The sequence below is a fragment of the Melanerpes formicivorus genome, unplaced genomic scaffold, assembly GCF_026170545.1.
Source record: "Melanerpes formicivorus ecotype bairdi unplaced genomic scaffold, bMelFor1.0.p_v2 SCAF_37, whole genome shotgun sequence".
NCBI classification, from domain to species: Eukaryota; Metazoa; Chordata; class Aves; order Piciformes; family Picidae; genus Melanerpes; species Melanerpes formicivorus.
In genome coordinates, this window is record NW_027142389.1 from 2,079,480 (window position 1) to 2,097,814 (window position 18,335).

Here is an 18,335-nt window from a genome sequence, read left to right on the forward strand (position 1 = left end):
GGAAATATTAGTCCTGGGGGGGGGGGAGGAGGAGGGGGGGGCAAGAGGCTGTTGTTTGTGGCCCTCCTTCCCCTTGGAAATGTATACTGTATTGTAAAGAAATGATATTTTGCAAGAAAACTAATGTCAGAAGCTTTCAGTATTATGGTGAGATGTGTAGACACTGTTGTTTTTTATGTCTTAGGATACAGTGAATTGTTCTTCTTCCTCTCCATCTTCCAGTTCAGTTGGATAACTACTCCTCTTGGGGGAGGGTGGGTGGGGGGAGGGAAATATTTTGCCTGGCTTGGGGGTTTGGTGGTGTTTTTTTTTCCCCCCCTCCTTGTTTCATTTTTCTGTTTGTTTCTGTAAATTATGTTGAGATGTTTTGGTTTTGTTTTGGTTTTTTTCCTTTTACCCCTTTGGACCAGGCTTCTTCCTCCTGGATGATAATAAAACACCAGTTTCCCTTAAGGTTGTGGAGTAATTCGTGGGTCCATGTGCTTATCTGCAGAGAGAACCTCGACATTAAAGGCATATTTGTTTTGGTTTGGTTTGTTTCCTGTTTGGAGGAGTTGTTAAAATCCATACCTTTTCCTTCCTAAAGTGCCAATAAAGTTCAGAGAAATTCAGCAGATGGAGTCTGGCTGGTCTGTCTTGCTTTGAGTCTAGTGCTGTCCCTCCAAGGTCTGCCATGTGGTTCTGGTTAGATAGAATAGAATTAACCAGGTTGGAAAGGACCTTCAAGATCATCAAGTCCAACCTATCACCCAGCACCATCTAATCAACTAAACCATGGCACCAAGCACCCCATCTGAGCTCTTCCTAAACACCTCCAGGGATGGTGACTCCACCACCTCCCTGGGCAGCACATTCCAATGGCCAATCTTTCTGCAAGGAACCTCTTCCTAACATCCATCCTAAACCTCCCCTGGTGCAGCTTGAGACTGTGTCCTCTTGTTCTGGTGCTGGTTGCCTGGGAGAAGAGACCAGCCCCCTCCTGGCTACAACCTCCCTTCAGGTAGTTGTAGAGAGCAAGAAGGTCTCCCCTGAGCCTCCTCTCCAGGCTAAGCAACCCCAGCTCCTTCAGCCTCTCCTCACAGGGCTGTGCTCCAGACCCCTCCCCAGCTTTGTTGGCCTTCTCTGGACACCTTCCAGCAAGTCAACATCTTTCCTAACCTGAGGGGCCCAGAACTGGACACAGGACTCAAGGTGTGACCTAACCAGCTTGGGTTCTGGAGAGGTCAACCCCGTAGCACCCTGACAAATAAGATCTTGCTCACATCCTGAAGGCACCTGCTTGAGTGATGTCCCTTTCTCTCTGGAGTCCTCCAATCTGTCTGACTGGAGCCAGTGGTGGAATTCACAGTTCTTTGTGGAGACACTGAGTATAAATTCAATGGTGTTTAACTTGCCAATGGAGGAGGAGCAGCTGTTCTTGCAACTTGCCACCAGTGAGAGCCTACTGTGCCATGCCCAGGCCCAAGGGCATCAATAGCCAGGTTAGTGTACAGCAATACTGCTGCTTGCTGCACTCACCCTCTACCAGGGATTTCAGCCCACTTTGTTCTGTGGCTGTCTCTACCTGTGCCTCCTGAGGTCTCAGGACTGGGTCCAGTGAAAGAAGAGCATGACTGCTGTCACCTTTCTGCTAATGACCTCTGTGCCTCTGGGGTTGTGAAGAAAGCCTTTGCAGAACCTCTGTCACGGGACTTGAACCTTCCAGCTTCTGTTGAGGATAACAGCTGCTCAGAGCAAGTGCAAATACCATTGCTACAGCTTTTTGATGAGCAGAGCTAGTTGGAAAATTACTAGCACCCATGATTTTGCATCAGCTCTTAAAGAAATACAAGCCAGGGCTGATCTTCAATCATCAGGATGCCTAAAGGGTCAGGGGAATGTGAAATATACTGCTCTGGAGCTGGGAGGTTAGGGTGAAGGCTGTCCATACCCCACATGCAGCAGTACTGCCCTCCCATCCATCTCTGAGGCATCCTTGAGTGACTGAAGAAGCATCTGCAAGTGAAGGCCTTGGCTGGGGCATTGTAACATCATAGTGGCCTTCACCCAGCCAGGCAGCAGCTGCATTGCCAGAGGTGGCTGCTGTCAAGAAGTCTTGAAGACAAGGGCCAGGGGTGGTTTCTGACTTGTGTGTGATTTCTGTCCCTTCCCTCTGCTGCTCTGGTGGCTGCTCTGCTGCAGGATGGGCTGCCTCTCCTGATTCCTCCTGCTCCTCTGCAGAGGAAGCTCTTCCTCCCTTATCAAACACACCCAGCCTTGACTGAAACAGCAGTGGAGTTACTCTCACAGCCCTGAAACTGCAGCACCCCTACAACTCTATTAATATGTATATTAACCACAGGATCACACAATGATCTTCATCTGCTTTCAGAAAGGCTGCAGGCTGATGCAGGAATTTTTAACCTACCATTTAGAGTCTCTTAGAAGCCACAGAGTTTATGGAAGAGTTCTTCTGGACAGAGCAGTTTGCACAGTGTCTTCTGCTGAGAGGAACCAGGATGAGTCTGCCTTGTGCTGACCGTGCCTGTGTGGTTGCTGAACCAGCCTGCAGAAGCACTGAAGCTCTAATGGTGGTCAGAGAAGCTGGTCTGGTGTCTCAGCAGTCTGAGAGTGCTTCTGGCTGTGGAGAGCTGCAAAAGTGTTGTGCAACTTCTTGCTGGATCGTTGCAGTGCTGATTTCAATCCCTTTTTGTGCTGAAATGGGGGCTGAGGTGGAGTCAATGGCACCTCATAGCTCTCTTGGACATGTACATGAGACTGTCCTTTGTGTGGTGCAGAAGAGACAGCTGGGCAGCCTATTTCAGGCTAGAAAACACTTCCTTCCCAGCTAGCACCTCATTAGCCATGTGGGCAGAGCCACTGCCCTGCCAGCAGAGTGTGACCCGCTGGCAGGCAGGCTTGTGGGCAGAGGAGATGCCCATGTGCACACTGGTGGAAACTTGGCCACGTTTCTATGGGCCAGAGCTAAAAGTTCCCTTCAGATGTCTCTGTCCTGCCTGTAAACTGTGTGCTGATCTCCAAGGCAAGGTTTGGAGGGTTTGTTTTCACAGCAAGGATAATTTTCCTTAGTTGCATTGAGGTTTGGTTGGGTTTTTTTTCCCTCATTGCTTGCTGTGTTGATTTTTTTTAATGGGAGTGGTGGCTGTTTGCAGAGTGTTCTATTTTTGTGTCCTGGGCTAAATGAACAGGGTTTCACTCTGGAAGGGCTGCATTTACATCTAGATTTGCTGCTAGATGGAGCTGGGGAGAGAAAATGAGATCTTACTTCTCCCTTTCCCTCCCTCTTTTAAAGACCTTAAGCCAGGTTTATCCATGCTCAGCGTCGGGCATGAATCTCTTGCACCCCAGCAGAGCTGCCCCTGCTTTCACCAAGAGCACAGGTGTGTCCCCTTCACTGCTCAGGACTGAGCATGATCCTCTCAGACCTGACCTCTCTCTCTGTTGGCTTCTTTCCCACTGGGTGGCATTGACCTGATTGATGCTTGCTGTGCTCAGAGTTCCTGGCAAGGAGAGAGGCCAGTGCCAGGCAAACACACACGTGTCCTTGCTGGGAAAACTGCTGCACATATATCTAGTGCAGCTCTCAATTCAAGGTTTGCTGGAGAGATAAGGTGCCTTGTGGTTTGTTTGGATGTGCTGTGGCCCCTCTCCTTGCATCTCTCATGGCAAGCCCTGCTTTCCTTCTACAGAGAGGGACAGAACCAGGCTGCTTTCTGCATCTCTATAGTGTCTGAAAAGCCAAGGCAGGACTGGGCAGAGCTTCTCAGCTGCAGAGCCTGCACAGAGCAATTTTACACTTGTGAGTGAGCTCCAGCCCAAGAATTTGGATTTGAAGGCTGCAGTATTCAGGCCAGCTTGAAAGAGAGAGCAAACCACCTGGAAAAGCTGATCTGAGAAGGAAGGACCAAGGAGCAGGGATGCTGGCCAGAGCTGCATTCAGCTGAAACAGTTTACCCCGCTGCCAGCTCTGGCACAAGCAGGGGAGTGGAGAGAAGCCTTTGAAGGATATTCCACAAACTGTTTGAAATTAAGTTTTCTGTTAACTGAGGTTGAGAGGTAGAACTGGAGAAGTCCCAGTGACCCCAGGCATGGCTGGGCAGCTTGATATGCACCCTTGCCTACTACATGGCAAACCTGCTTCAGCATCATACCCCTGCTCTGCTGCTCCCAGGGGTGTGCCGTGGGTGCCTCAGCAGATTGGCTCTCACAGACTTTGGGCTCGAGGGTAGCACTTGCTTTGTGTGAAAATCTTTCTGATACTCAGTGCTCTGTCCCCCCCCAGCCCTGATAGCTCAGAGCTGCTGGCCTGAACACAACCTGAGGGCAGTAAAAATAATGCATTTGTGGGATAACCCTGCTCTGGCAGGGGGGGCCTGGGCTAGAAGATCTTTCGAGGTCCCTTCCAGCCCCTGAAATTCTGTGATGAGCAGGGGCTGGCCTGAGAGTGCTGCAGGGCTGTGATTGCTGATCACATTCTGAGCTGAGAAGTGTCACCCCCCCACCCCCTTCAGCAAAAGGAGGCTTGGGTCAGTGATGCCCTGCAAAGAAACCTCCCAAGTTATCTCAGCTCACATTCCTCTGCAGCAGAGTGCTGCACATTCCATCTGCAAGCTGTGCCGTGGGAGTAGGAATGCCCAGCTGCACTTGGCAGGCAGGGGTGAGGTGGAATGAAACATTCCTCTGTGCTGCCCTACCAGGTGTAGAGTGAACAGAGGGGGGGAGACAGGTGACTTCAGAAACTGGCTTTCCTCCTAGGACAAGAAGTGGTTGGTTGGTTTGTTTCTCTCTCCACTTGGAGCTGTCTCCATGGTGTGTTTGAATGTTTGCACCCTTGCCTTAAAAACTAAAACCCATTGGACTGAAAATGAAGATTGCCCAACTCCTGATGGACAATAGCTGCACTGCTCCATGTCTTAGAATAGAATAGAACAGAATTAACCAGGTTGGAAAAGACCTTTGAGATCATCAAGCCCAACCTATCACCCAACACCATCTAATCCACTAAACCAGGACAAGTGCCCCATCCAACCTCTTCCTAAACACCTCCAGTGATGGTGATAGTGTGGCCAGCAGGGAGGTCATTCTGCCCCTGTGCTCAGTACTGGTTAGGCCACACCTGAAGTACTGTGTCCAGTTCTCAATTTAAGAAGGATACTGAGTTGCTGGAATGTGTCCAGAGAAGGGCAACAAAGCTGGGGAGGGGTTTGGAGCACAGCCCTGTGAGGAGAGGCTGAGGGAGCTGGGGTTGCTTAGCCTGGAGAAACACCATCTAATCAACTAAACCATGGCACCAAGCACCCCATCCAGTCTCCTTCAGGGATGGTGACTCCACCACCTCCCTGGGCAGCACATTCCAATGGCCAATCTCTCTTTCTGTGGAGAACTTCTTCCTAACATCCATCCTAAACCTCCCCTGGTGCAGCTTGAGACTGTGTCCTCTTGTTCTGGTGCTGGCCACCCAGGAGAAGAGACCAACCCCCACCTGGCTACAGCCTACCTTCGGGTAGTCTTCAATGCTTTGCTCAGAAAGCTCAAATATCCCCTTCCAACCTGAGAACTTTGGGTGGAAAAGTTTCATTTTGGGGGGAAAAGCCAAGACACTTCAGTTGTCTTCAACGAATCACACTGTAGGAAGGGAACAATATCCAGCCAGCTCTCATTCTTGTCCTGTAGTTTCCCTCTAGGGAGTCTAGTTCCACTATGTTAATAATATGTTACTGCCTTAAAAGACTTGGCTACAGCAAACATCTCTCATGGTGAGCTGTTCACAGAATCATAGAATCAGTCAGGGTTGGAAGGGACCACAAGGATCAGCCAGTTCCAACCCCCCTGCCATGGGCAGGGACACCCCACACTACATCAGCCTGGCCAGAGCCTCATCCAGCCTGGTCTTAAACATCTCCAGGGACAGGGCCTCAACCACCTCCCTGGACAACCCATTCCAGGGCTTCACCACTCTCATGGTGAAGAACTTCTTCCTCCCAACTGGTGTTAGGGGGAGGATTCAAGCTCCCTAGGTGAGAGCTGCTCTCAAACTCCACAAAAGCCAGGAACTGAACCTGTCTCTGCTGTTGCAGGGGCAGATGGGTTTACCCTGGAGAGGTGGACAGACTAAACTGGAGACTGTTTCTGGGAATATATTAAAGAGTTTCCTTCTGCAGAAGTCTCACTGGCAAGGAGCATCAGTTAGTGAGGAAAGGAAGCTGTCTGTGCCCTTATATCAGCAAGTGAGCAAAGTGTGGCTGCTTCTCACCACCCTCCTGCAAAGTAAGGGGATGTTCAGATCTTAGAGATGGGAGCCTGCAGTGTGAATGTTCAGACCTTGGGAGGCTGCAGTACTGAGGCAGGCAGAGATGTGTCTGAGGGATGTCTATACCGAGCAGAATCTGTAAGCCTTACTCTCACCCCTCTGCTGCCAGAATTGATATGCCCCTCTCTTCCTGAGCTGCAGCTGCCAGTGCTCCTGGCAGCCTGCTCTCAGTCTCTTCTATGACTGGACATTGCAGTGAAGGCTGCTCCTGAAACTGGATTGAGGTCTGGTTCCTAAAAGGGAAGCCTGTCAGGAAAGCAAGGCAAGAGTTGCTTGGGCACTGGTATGTGGAGAGGATGCTCACGTTGCCACGCTTCACCCAATTCCCATGCCCTGATGGGCTGGACTCCAGCAAGATTCAAGCACAGTCCCTCTGACCATCCTTTCCTCCTCCTCCTACTCTCTCCTCCCTCCCTCCACCCCCAGGGAGGCTGTCCTAGGGCTTTTTTCTTTCTTTCTCTTTCTCCCCCCTCCTCAGCTGTGCTTGGAGCTCTTAATCTAGCTGGTCTTGCAACAAACAGCAGCCCAGGAGAGACAGAGCAGGCTCTGAAGTATCATGATAGCTCAAGGCATCTCGAGGTTCATGAGACCCTTGCTGGGTGGGCTGACTGCCAGCAAAATTCGTTTGATTGCTCTCTGTGGGGTGGCTGAGCAGCGTCACACAGCAGCTACACACAGGTCAGAAAGAGGCTTTAGCTCCACACTCAAGCTCCAGGATGCCCCTGGAGAATCAGGGTGAGTAAAATGTTGAGCTTTGCTTGCTGCATCTGGAAGGGCCTGTCCAGGATGGACATGCACCCACCTCTGCCTTACTCCACAGAAGGGAGAAGAGAGAGTGCAAGACGTGCCCTGTGGGAGGTGCTGGGTGAGGAAGTGGGGGCTAAGCAGACGCTGATGGGAGGAAGGTGGTGCTAAGAGCCAGTCTGTGAGAGGTGCTGCTCCCTGCTTCTGGAGCTGTGGAGGCCAAAGCTAAAGGCTTGGATCCAGAGCACAAAGATCCAATGGCTTGGATCCAAGAAGCCACTGACCACTGGAGCCCAGCCTTGGAGGAATGGGGATGGTGGCCAAGGGATGTCAGCCAGCTGAGCCATGAGCCTGCTGTATTCCTGCTGTGGGGAAGTTGGGATGGCCACTGGGTTGCTCTGGGAATTGCAGATTCTCTTGGGATTCTAGTCCCTGCTGCTGTAAAGGCAGAGTTAGGAGCTGATGATGTCTGCAGCTCCAGGGAGCAAAATGTTCTCTTTAGGCTTACAGGTAGCCACACTGCAAGCTCCTGCACCTTGCTGGTGTGCTTCTCCTGACAGGAAGGTGATGGATCTGGCTCCAGTGCTCAGCTGCCCAGAGGGTGGCTGTAGGTGGAGGGGCTCTACGAGCCCACAGCACACATCCTGCCAGGCTCCTGAGGCCACTGACTTGTCCAGGGCTTTGCTGAGACTGCTTGCTCAGGACAGGATGTCAGTTTGTCATGGTGATGGAGCCTGTGAGCTGTGGAAATTGGTGAGAAGCTTGTGTTTAGAAATGCTTCTAAATCCCTTCAGCCCCTGCCAGTGTGGAGGACTCCCAGCTGGCCATCTCAAAGGGCCAACTTTGGTGCATTTAGGGGTCTGGTTGACAGAGTCCCTTGAGAGGCAGTCCTGAAGGGTAAAGGAGCTCAGAAATCCTGGTGGGTGCTCTTCAGGAAGGAAGTCTTAACAGCATAGGAGGAGACTGTCCCTGTGTGCTGGAAGGACAGGGCTGAGGAGAGGCTGCCTGGCCCAGCGCTCATCTCCAATTCTGCACTGGGAACTCCCTGCCTCCCTTCCCTCTGCAGCCTCCCTTCCCTCTCTTTGTTCCTTAGGGATAATTTTGAAGGAGATTGCATTTTTTTTCTCAGCAAAAGAAGGAGAATTTGTAGATCTCCTAGACCAGTCTGACCTGGGTCAGACTGTAATCTGTTAGACATTGATACTGTGATACAAAGACCCCACCAGCATCCTGGAAAATAGAACCAACTGTGTTGCTATCTGACCTCAGAGAAAAGCCCTAACTGATAGCCCTGTTTAATGGGATTTATCAGACCTCTTATCAGTGGGGGGGGGGGGGGGTTTCCTTCTGATTGGTTTGTTGCCTGTGAAGTTATCTCTGGCAGTACTTGTAGGCATCTTGCTGTTTGGTATGGCCTTGGAAAGTTTCCTTTAGGGCTAAAACACTGGCACAGAGGTGGGGAACATTCCTGAGACCCCTTTCAATAGTTTCCTGTGTCACCAGCTTTAAAACAATGATTTGTTGCTTTCTTTTCAAAAGGGAGTGATCAGGTGGCACGTCTTGAACTTTCAGTGCCGAGTTTGTCACATCCCAGTAAGACCCTTCCAGAGCTCTGACCATTTGGCCCAGCCTAAATGAAGCACAAGTTAGTCTCATGGGTTTCAGGTTGGGTTTATAATCCTGCTTCAAAACTATTTCCTTAGCAAAATGAGAAAGGAATTTCCACACACCCCCCAGCTCCAAAAGCATCAGCAAACAAACTCAAACCAAAGCAGCAAATAAAAGCTGGGTCTCTTTAGCTTGGAGCAGAGGAGCCTGAGGGGTGACCTCGTTCATGTTTGTTAAGATGTGAAGGGCAGTGTCAGGAGGATGGAGCCAGGCTCTGCTCAGGGATGTGCAATGACAGGACAGGGGGCAGCTGGTGCAAGCTGGAGCAGAGGAGGTTCCATGTGAATATAAGGAAAAACTTTTCCCCTGTGAGGGTGACAGAGCCCTGGAGCAGGCTGCCCAGGGAGGCTGTGGAGTCTCCTTCTCTGAAGACATTCAAAACCCACCTGGATGTGTTCCTGTGTGACCTGCTCTGGGTGATCTTCTCCTGTGCCCGGGAGGAACTGCAGGAAACAAATCCCTCCAGCACTTGTGGGAGCTTGGTGGGGGACAGATGTCAGCTGAAGCTGCAGGTACCTCAAAGACAACATGTTTTCTGACAACAGATGTGTGCAGCTTTGGGGGTTGCTGGATCAGGCACACTCTGCTTGTTGGCAGCAGGCTTGCATTATCCTGTTGATGGAACTCTTTGTGTTGCAGCATTATGTGAAGTGTTATGACTTCATTTCTCCTGGATAACAAATTATTTCACCTACAACTGTAAAACCTGCCTATTTGCCATGAAAATGGGACAAATGGGTCTAATCCACAGAATCACAGAATCAATAAGGTTGGAAAAGACCTCAAAGATCATCAAGTCCAACCTGTCACCCAACACCTCATGACTACTAAACCATGGCACCAAGTGCCACGTCCAATCCTCTCCTGAACACCTCCAGGGATGTTGACTCCACCACCTCCCTGGGCAGCACATTCCAATGGCTAACAACTCTCTCTGTGAGGAACTTTCTCCCCACCTCCAGCCTAAACTTCCCCTGGCACAGCTTGAGACTGTGTCCTCTTGTTCTGGTTGCCTGGGAGAAGAGACCAACCCCCACCTGGCTACAACCTCCCTTCTGGTAGTTGTAGAGAGCAATGAGGTCACCCCTGAGCCTCCTCTTCTCCAGGCTAAGCAACCCCAGCTCCCTCAGCCTCTCCTCACAGGGCTGTGCTCCAAAACCCTCCCCAGCCTCGTTGCCCTTCTCTGGACACGTTCAAGAGTCTCGATGTCCTTCTTTAATTGAGGAGCCCAGAACTGGACACAGGACTCAAGGTGTGGCCTAACCAATGTGGAGTGCAGGGGCAGAATGACTTCCCTGCTCCTGCTGGCCACACTATTCCTGATCCAGGCCAGGATGCCATTGGGTTTCTTGGCCACCTGGGCACACTGCTGGCTCATGTTCAGCTGCTGTCAATCAGTACCCCCAAGTCCCTTTCTGCCTGGCTGCTCTCCAGCCACTCTGACCCCAGTTTGTGGCACTGCATGGGGTTGTTGTGGCCAAAGTGCAGCACCCAGCACCTGGACTTGTTGAATGCCCTCAGAATATAGAGAGGATTGCTCTGCATTGGTCTCTTTTGACATCTGAGAACATGTTTATATCTCTTAGTTGCAGAGAGAGGTGTCTGTGGGTATCTCTGTGGAGGACACTGAAATGTCTTAAAGATGTTCTTTGGCTGCTTGCTTTGGGGAATAGGGTGCTCCTGCTTGACTGTACATGGCTGCAATGTGATCTGCACAGGGGAGACTCTTCCCTCTGTGGTGCAGTCTCAGTGCTAACCTCATAGCTGCTTTCACAGCCAGGGGATCCTGTCCTAGGGCTGGCCCAGGCATTGTCTTCTGCTGAAGCTTTCTGCAAAACAGGAAGCAATCTCCTCAGATGCAGGTACAGCAGCCCCTGTGCTCTGCTCCTGCTCTCTAAATCCAGACAGCTGGAAACTTTAAAAGAGCAGACAAACCAAAAAATACTCCTTCATCTCTTCTCTTCACATCCAAGTTGGGATGGAATATGAGGACTAGCTTTCCCAAGAGATCATTCTTTGGAATTTTCTGCACCTGAAGCCATACCAATGAAGTCCATGTGACAGCACTGCAAGAAGCAGCATCCTCAGTCCCTCTGAGAGGTACTGTGCTGATCTGTCACCTGGTAAATGGGGTTAGGTCTGGGTGGTGATTGTGACTTGCATGAAGCACAATGAATAATCATGATCTCAGAACACAGGATACAGAATTAACCAGGTTGGAAAAGACCTTTGAGATCATCCAGTCCAACCTATCACCCAGCACCATCTAATCAACTAAACCATGGCACCAAGTGCCTCATCCAGTCTCCTTTTAAGCACTTCCAGTGATGGTGACTCCACCACCTCCCTGGGCAGCACATTCCAATGGTCAATTACTCTTTCTGGGAAGAATTCCTTCCTAACATCCAGCCCAAACATCCCCTGGTGCAGCTTGAGACTGTGTCCTCTTGTTCTGGTGCTGGCTGCCTGGGAGAAGAGACCAACCCCCACCTGGCTACAACCTCCCTTCAGGTAGTTGTAGAGAGCAAGAAGGTCTCCCCTGACCTGCAAAGCTGAAAGAGGAGAACTCTTCTTCCCCTTTCCTCATCACATTTGTACAGGCATTCCTTCCTGTCTCCTATTCAGCTGAACACATCCCCTGTACTCCACCTTTGCCTTTTGCTGGGTTAAGAAATAGCAAAGGAAATTGTTTAAACTTGATCCTTGTATATTTCTGTGCTCAACATTAAAAGGAAAGTGCAGCAGAGATCTCCAGGTGCTTCATTTTCATCTGCCACAGAGCAGAGGGGGATGAACAGACACTGGAAATCATTTCAGCTGCTGGTGTTGCCATCCCAAGGACAATTCCCATTTAACCAATTTCTCCTCCCAGTCTCTGACTTTCCAAGAGGATGCCTGGCACAGAGTGAGACCAGGTTGGTCAGGCAGGACCTGCCCTTCCTAAATCCATACTGGCTAGGCCTGATCCCTTGGCCATCCTGTAAGTGCTGTGTGATTGCACTCAGGATGACCTGTTCCATAGGTAGGCACTAGGGAGCTTCCTCAGCTGGTAGGTTTGCTCTAACATGTGACTGGGGCTGTGAGAGTCTGTGTTCAGCACAAAGACAGTAAATACAGTGTGAGAAACCAGGAACTAACATTAGAAATGCTCAGAGCTCTGAGCCATACTTGCTGCTTGTTTTGCTGGCCACAGAGCCTCAGAGAAGTATTACTGAGGTCTGTAACAAACAGCACTTTTACTGGAAGAAGCTGGATGCTGCTTCACTCAGTCTTGTGCAAGTGGGAAAAATCCAGGGGATTGTGAGCCTGGCCAGTTCTCACTGAAAGATTCCTTCTGTCTTCAAGGCTGTGGCTCATTCTTTCTGTGCCAGGAATGACAGCAGCAAGGCCACGAGGCAGCACTCACAACGCCAGGGCTCGGGAGCTTCAGAGCTGTGGGAGAAAGGGGTGGATCTTTCCAGAGTTCTGGAAAAGGGGGTGTGTGTGTGTTGTTGGCCTGGCAGAAAAGAGGGTGAACCCACCTTCTGGCACTGAAGAATGCCCTGGACTTTGAGATGATGAGCACTTGGGCTGTGCCACATAGAGAGGCACTGGGGAAAATATCCGCTGCCACTGGGGTGCTGTCCTGTTGCAGCACACGAGGTGGGGCCTTTGGGTTACAGGCACCTCCTCTTTCTAAGGGACCATTTGGGTATGTACACTAAGAAACGACAGTGTTTACTCATGTGCTTCTCCTGACAAGATAATACATGGTCTCAGAGTATGCTCTCTTGGTGAGAAGTCCCTGACATGGCTGTTCGAGGTGACTGCCTTCACCACACTGGCAGGGAGAGCCTGCTCTGGAGGATAGGAAGAGGATGCTCTTTCTCTCGTCTTTTTAGGTGGGGTTTCCACAAATCAACACCAAGAGATGCTGCTGGCCTCGTTCTTAACTCTCTACCAGATTCAATTTCACAGGCTGTCAAAATAATGGTCAGTTTCCCCTAAGCAAAGAGCACAGCAGCTCAGAGGAGGTACTGTGCATGCTTGCTCTCTGTGCTGAGCATGTCTCATCACAAGGCTCCTTCAGGGAAGGCGTGGGAACTTCATGAAAGACCAAGCAGCAGAAACAGAACAATCCTCAAGTAATCCTCTTGGGATGGGCAAACAAAATGTGAATGACAGCAGCCCTTATTGCACAACCAGCATCTGATCCTGAGCCCTTCTCTTCTTATTGCATCACCCGGGATTAACATCCCAGGCCCACAAACACTTTGTCTACAAGCTCCCCTCCACCAAGAGCCAGCCCAGGAAGAGGCAGCAGGTGCAGAGCACCTGCACTTGCTCTTGTGCAGCTGAACTTCCATTCTGAGGGCTGTTTGGTGTTGTGGGAAATAGGTTGAGTCAATTTGTCCACCATTGAGAGCGGATGATCTGAATCTTTTCTGACATGCGTGGTGCAATCCTTCTAGAAAGTGTTTGTATGCACATTTCCCTCCAAGTGTCTCTAGTGCTCAGCCAAAAGACCTCAGCTGTGGGTGTGCAGGGAAGGGGCCTCTGATGTTTGCAAACTTGTCTTGTCTTACAGCTGTGCAGAGCAGGTGACAGTGCACTTCGTGAATCGGGATGGAGAGCGGCTTACAGCCACAGCCAAGGAAGGGGAGAGCCTGCTGGAAGTGGTAGTCAACCAAAACTTGGCCATTGATGGATTTGGTAGGTGTTGCACCAGGAGATGTGCTCCTAGGATTTGAGTCTGTGCTGTGACCAGTGGGTGCCTGGGAACAGCGCAGCTTACAGGTGCCGCTGTGTTCTGGTGACACCACAACACATCTCTTCCTCAAGGGCTGCCTGCTGGGCTGGCTTACCGCAGAGAGGTGGCAGTGTGACTTCCTCGCTGTCACTGCCGGGATCCCAGCAGCCCCTGTCGATGTGTTTGGCTGGTTATAGCTGACAGACAGATTTGAAGACAGTCTGTGATCCTCTCAGAGAAGGGGCAGGCTGAAGTCTGCACCCATCTACTGCGTGTGCTGGCATCTCTCTGGTCGTGCTCCAGACCTGTTAAAGGACCTTTGCTCACACCATTCCTGAGGATGACCTCTCTCACCCCCTTGTTTTTTCTGTTCCCCCATTTCTCAACCAGGTGCATGTGAAGGGACGCTGGCCTGCTCCACCTGTCACCTCATCTTTGAGAAGGACGCCTTCCAAAAGCTGGGTGCTATCTCAGATGAGGAGCTGGACATGCTGGACTTGGCATACGGACTCACTGAGACGTAAGCCTGTCGATTGCAGCAGATTCTCAGGCCTCTGAGGCAGATTCTCAACACCTGCCCCCTGTTCTAAAGGGGAAAGGACTTCCCCTGTCCCTTTAGTGCTACTTCCTCTTGGGGCACAGGAGACCTTCAGCGAGTACTGTAGTGATAACCCATCCTGGACCAAACATCCCAATGTAGGTGTGGATTTTCTTCCTTTACTGTGGGAACTGTAGAGCCTCACTTTGTATTTTCTTCTCAGATCCCGGCTTGGCTGCCAGGTGTGTGTCAAGAAGTGGATGGATGGCCTGACAGTGCGGGTCCCCATGGATGTGTCGGACATCAGGAGCGAGCTGGAGGTTGGAAAGCAAAGCAAGCAGTAGCTGGAAACGACTCCTGCACAACTCTCATCCTCATTTTAGGGGTGGCAGAGTACTTTTGGTTAACAATACTGCTTTTTGGGGCTGGCTTGTGCCTGATTCAGTGTAAGTGCCTGCTGAGCCAATCTCTTATTTAAACGAAGCTTCATTCTAGGGTCTTTGGTACCTGACTTAAGTGCTTAAGTGCTTAAGTGCTCTGCTGGACTAAAGAGAGTGGCTGGCTTTACCTTTCCCTGGGTGGCTGACAGCAAACATCTGTGCTGTGTGACTCACCCTCTCCTTTGAAATGTAAGGAATTCTGCTTATCCTAAGTAACTGCTGGGAATTTTTGCAAGGCTTGGCTCTCTGCACTGCAGAGCAGATTTTTCCCAGTTTGGGGAGCTTAAGGAAGAGATTGCTGTTCCAAATAGAATAAAAACCTTTATTTAGAATAAACCAAATCAGGTTGGAAGAGACCTTCAAGATCATCGTGTCCAACCCATCAACCAATCCAACCCACCCAAACAGCTAACCCATGGTACCAAGCACCCCATCAAGTCTCCTCCTGAACACCTTCAATGACGGCGACTCCACCACCTCCCTGGGCAGCCCATTCCAATGGGCAATCACTCTCTCTGTATAGAACTTCTTCCTAACATCCAGCCTAGACCTCTCCTGGTGCAGCCTGAGACTGTGTCCTCTTGTTCTGGTACTGGGTGCCTGGGAGAAGAGACCAACCTCTGCCTGTCTACAACCTCCCTTCAGGTGGTTGTAGAGAGCAATAAGGTCACCCCTGAGTCTCCTCTTCTCTAGGCTGAGCAACCCCAGCTCCCTCAGCCTCTCCTCACAGGGCTGTGTTCCAAGCCCCTCACCAACTTTGTTGCCCTTCTCTGGACTCGTTCCAGCAAGTCAACCTCCTTCCTAAACTGAGGGGCCCAGAACTGGACACAGTACTCAAGGTGTGGCCTAACCAGTGCAGTGTACAGGGGCAGAATGACCTCCCTGCTCCTGCTGGCCACACTGTTCTTGATGCAGGCCAGGATGCCACTGGCCCTTTTGGCTGCCTGGGCACACTGCAGGCTCATGTTCAGCCTGCCATCGACCAGCATGCCGAGTGGCTTGGTGATACAGGCTGAGCTCGGTTAGGGAGAGCACGCTGACAGCTGCTGGAATGCTGACATTTCCTGAAGGAGGGACCCACAGCCTGTGAATCTCAGGTGTCACTGAGTTGTTTCGTGCCATGATCTGATACATTCTCCAGATACTGAATTTTCCAGCTGCTGTGCTACCACATAGGTCAAATAAAATTCTAATGATCAGGATTTCAGACCCATGAGATGCACTTCTCTGGTAACATGAGGCTGGTTGGAATCCAGTGAGCCTGATGGAAATGTAGGTGTAATATCCTGTTGCCCCAGTTTACTTGACTGGATTTTTCCTTTCTGTTTGAGTGGATATGTCAAGCCTGCCATATAAATGTCATGGAGAACCCATGACCTATAACTCAGTTTTCCAAACAGAATTCCAGACAAACCCCTCTCCTATGGATTTATTACAACCCAGACTATGTTTAACAACTGATTAAAACCATACATGTTTAAAACAGTCATGGAAGGAGGTGCTCTATCTCAGAGGAGACATAGCCCCAAAGGGACTGAAGCCCATGGATGATCCATGCCAGGGCATGGATCTGTGGAAGACTGCAGCCCACAGGTGACCCAGGGCAGGGACTCCTTGAGCAGAACAACACTTGAGCAGAAGTAGAAATTTAAACCAGGACCATTAGAACTGAATTAGCAAGAAGCCAGGACTGGCAGAAAGTTTTAGGCATATAACCCTGACCTCTTCCCTCACTGAAAGGACTGGTGAAGTCAAGGGATGTTGAGACAATGAACTGGGTTGAAGAAGAGTTGAGTCTGACTGGAGATGAGCTTGCAGAAGGGTAGGGAACAGTGTGTCCCTGTTTCATTGTTTGTCATCTTCCCCTTCACACCTGAATCAATAATTAAAACTTTATGGTAAGTGGCAATAAGTTAAACTCCTCAACTTTCAGAGTTTGACTTCATCCTGTGGTAACAGTACCTGATTAGATGGGTGAAAACCAAGTATTTTAGATGGAGAGACCATGTCCTGTGTTAGACCAGATCTGTGTCTGGGGACAGGAGAGAAGGGTACCGAGCTTCAGATGCAGGAGTCCTTCTTATTGACATAAGGGCTGGGAATGCCAAGTTTAAGCACCCTGGTGCAAAGTTACTGGAGAGGATATTCTAAAGACCTAGACCTGTGCAGGTGCCTGAAATGGTTTTGGCTGGGACCACCTCTGCCCGGGGTTAGCATTCCCGCATCACCCGCGGGGTCTGGCCTGCGTTGTCCAGCAAAAGGGGAACGCAGCCTCCCTGCTGACACATCTACAGCCGAGCCATCAAACCGCAGCAGCGGGCAGGGCTTGCCGGCCGGGAGCCGCGCGGGACTGGGAGCCGCGCGGGGCCGGGAGCCGCGCGGGGCCGGGAGCCGCGCGGGGCCGGGAGCCGCCGGTGCCGGGAGCCGCGCGGGGCCGGGAGCCGCGCGGGGCCGGGAGCCGCGCGGGGCCGGGAGCCGCCGGTGCCGCTGGCAGCCGAGGGCCGGTGGCCGCCGAGAGCGGCGCCGCGCGGGGGAGCTCGCGGTGCAGCAGCCGCTCCCCGCACGGAGCCGCAGCAGGGGAGGAGGCGGCGGCGGCGGCGGCTTCGCTGTGTCCCATCCCTCCGCCCTCCTCTCCTAAGCTCTGGATGGCCATCAGCTCTATCTCGGACGGTGCAGAGCTGCGGCCATGGCCGGTGGTCTCACGGCCGCCTTCCAGACCTCGGTGATGCGGGCACAGCCCTGCCCTCTCTGGATGCGCCGCTGCCCCTCTGGGCTTACAGGCGACACTCCGTAAATTCCCACCGTAGGCTTTGGCTCCCTCTCTGGTCCTCCATCCAAATAAAGTGCACGTTTTTAGCGATAGAAACTGACAGAAGCTCTCTGCTGGGTTGTAGTGTGGGCCAGAAGCATTTGCTGTGGGAGGTGAATGCAGCAGGTGGGTTTTTGCAGGGTCCCAGCTCTGTTTTGGGACCATGGGTGTGGGGGTGCCCTGGGGCTTCAGAGCCTCTGGACTGGCATTTCATGTAAACCAGGCCAAGCCAAACCCTCTGCAGGGTAGCCCTTTGCTTATTGCAGCTCAGAAAACTCCAGGCTGTGCCTGGTTTTGAGTCTTCCCACTACTGGTGCTGCCACTGTGCCTTCACAAAGCAGAGATGATCCAGTCAGTCCATCACTCTCCTCAGCCCCCTCCTGTTCGGGAGCTTGGAACTGGACCACAGCTTGCTGGTGATTCCAGTTCTCTAGACAGATGCTGGTGGGATGGCAAGTGAGGGAGCAGCTGCTGGATTGAAAAGGCTGAGTGTCATGTTCCTCTTCAGAGTGTGGGTGACTTCTGGAGACAAAGCTATTTTTGTTTGGTTGCTTTGATATGCAGGTAACTAAAATAGCCTGCACTGCTCTTTGGCAAGGCTGGCTGTCCCTCACAGGTGCCCTGGAAGAGCAGAGGGGATTCTGCACAGAGCAGCTATCTGCAAAGGATGGGGGAGACTGTGTCTTCAGAGATTGGCTTTCCTGACACTGTTGGGATGTCAGAAATGGGACTGAAATGGTTGAAATAAGTGATAGCTGCTCCAGGCAGTTCCATCACAGTTTCTGTCAGCTGCAGGATAAGGGAACAAATCATACATGCCAAGCAGAAATGAGAGGAGGCTAAACTGTGTGAGTCATTGTCTCCTCAAGGCATATGAGCTGGACTTGCCTGACCTTGATCTATACTGGGAACTGGTCCTGAAGGCTCCTTGCTTCCTGGATGGCAACCACAGGACACATCCTCCCGAGTGCCTGCGTCCAGTGGGACATGGAGTAGAGCTTTCAGTATGTGTCAGGCCAGCTTGGACTACATGGCCCCTTTTGATCTGACAAAAAGACACAGACATAAGCAGGACCTATTTGTGTGTGAGGAGTGTG

General features: G+C 51.3%; 1 protein-coding gene and 1 long non-coding RNA gene across 2 annotated transcripts; one reads left to right on the forward strand and one right to left on the reverse strand.

Moving 5' to 3' along the window:
- Positions 1–365: 365 nt before the first annotated feature.
- On the reverse strand, positions 366–2,684 carry LOC137450725 (uncharacterized). Its single transcript, XR_010989623.1, has 2 exons — positions 2,408–2,684; positions 366–681 (listed from the first exon to the last, which is right to left on the reverse strand). It is a non-coding gene; the product is annotated as an uncharacterized lncRNA (long non-coding RNA).
- Positions 2,685–6,788: 4,104 nt separating this feature from the next.
- LOC137450726 (adrenodoxin-like) lies at positions 6,789–15,914 on the forward strand. The gene is made up of 4 exons (XM_068157583.1): positions 6,789–7,045; positions 13,290–13,414; positions 13,842–13,971; positions 14,213–15,914. Exons 1-4 carry the CDS (start codon positions 6,867–6,869, stop codon positions 14,331–14,333), a joined length of 555 nt encoding a protein of 184 aa, XP_068013684.1. The 5' UTR covers positions 6,789–6,866; the 3' UTR covers positions 14,334–15,914.
- The last annotated feature ends 2,421 nt before the right edge of the window (positions 15,915–18,335 follow it).

Bases quoted from the DNA above. Each gene is read 5' to 3' on its own strand.
- LOC137450726 (XM_068157583.1), top strand. From the start codon at position 6,867: ATGATAGCTCAAGGCATCTCGAGGTTCATGAGACCCTTGCTGGGTGGG. The intron at 7,046-13,289 runs GTGAGTAAAATG...CTTGTCTTACAG, and splicing joins GATGCCCCTGGAGAATCAGG to CTGTGCAGAGCAGGTGACAG. The intron at 13,415-13,841 runs GTAGGTGTTGCA...TTTCTCAACCAG, and splicing joins CTTGGCCATTGATGGATTTG to GTGCATGTGAAGGGACGCTG.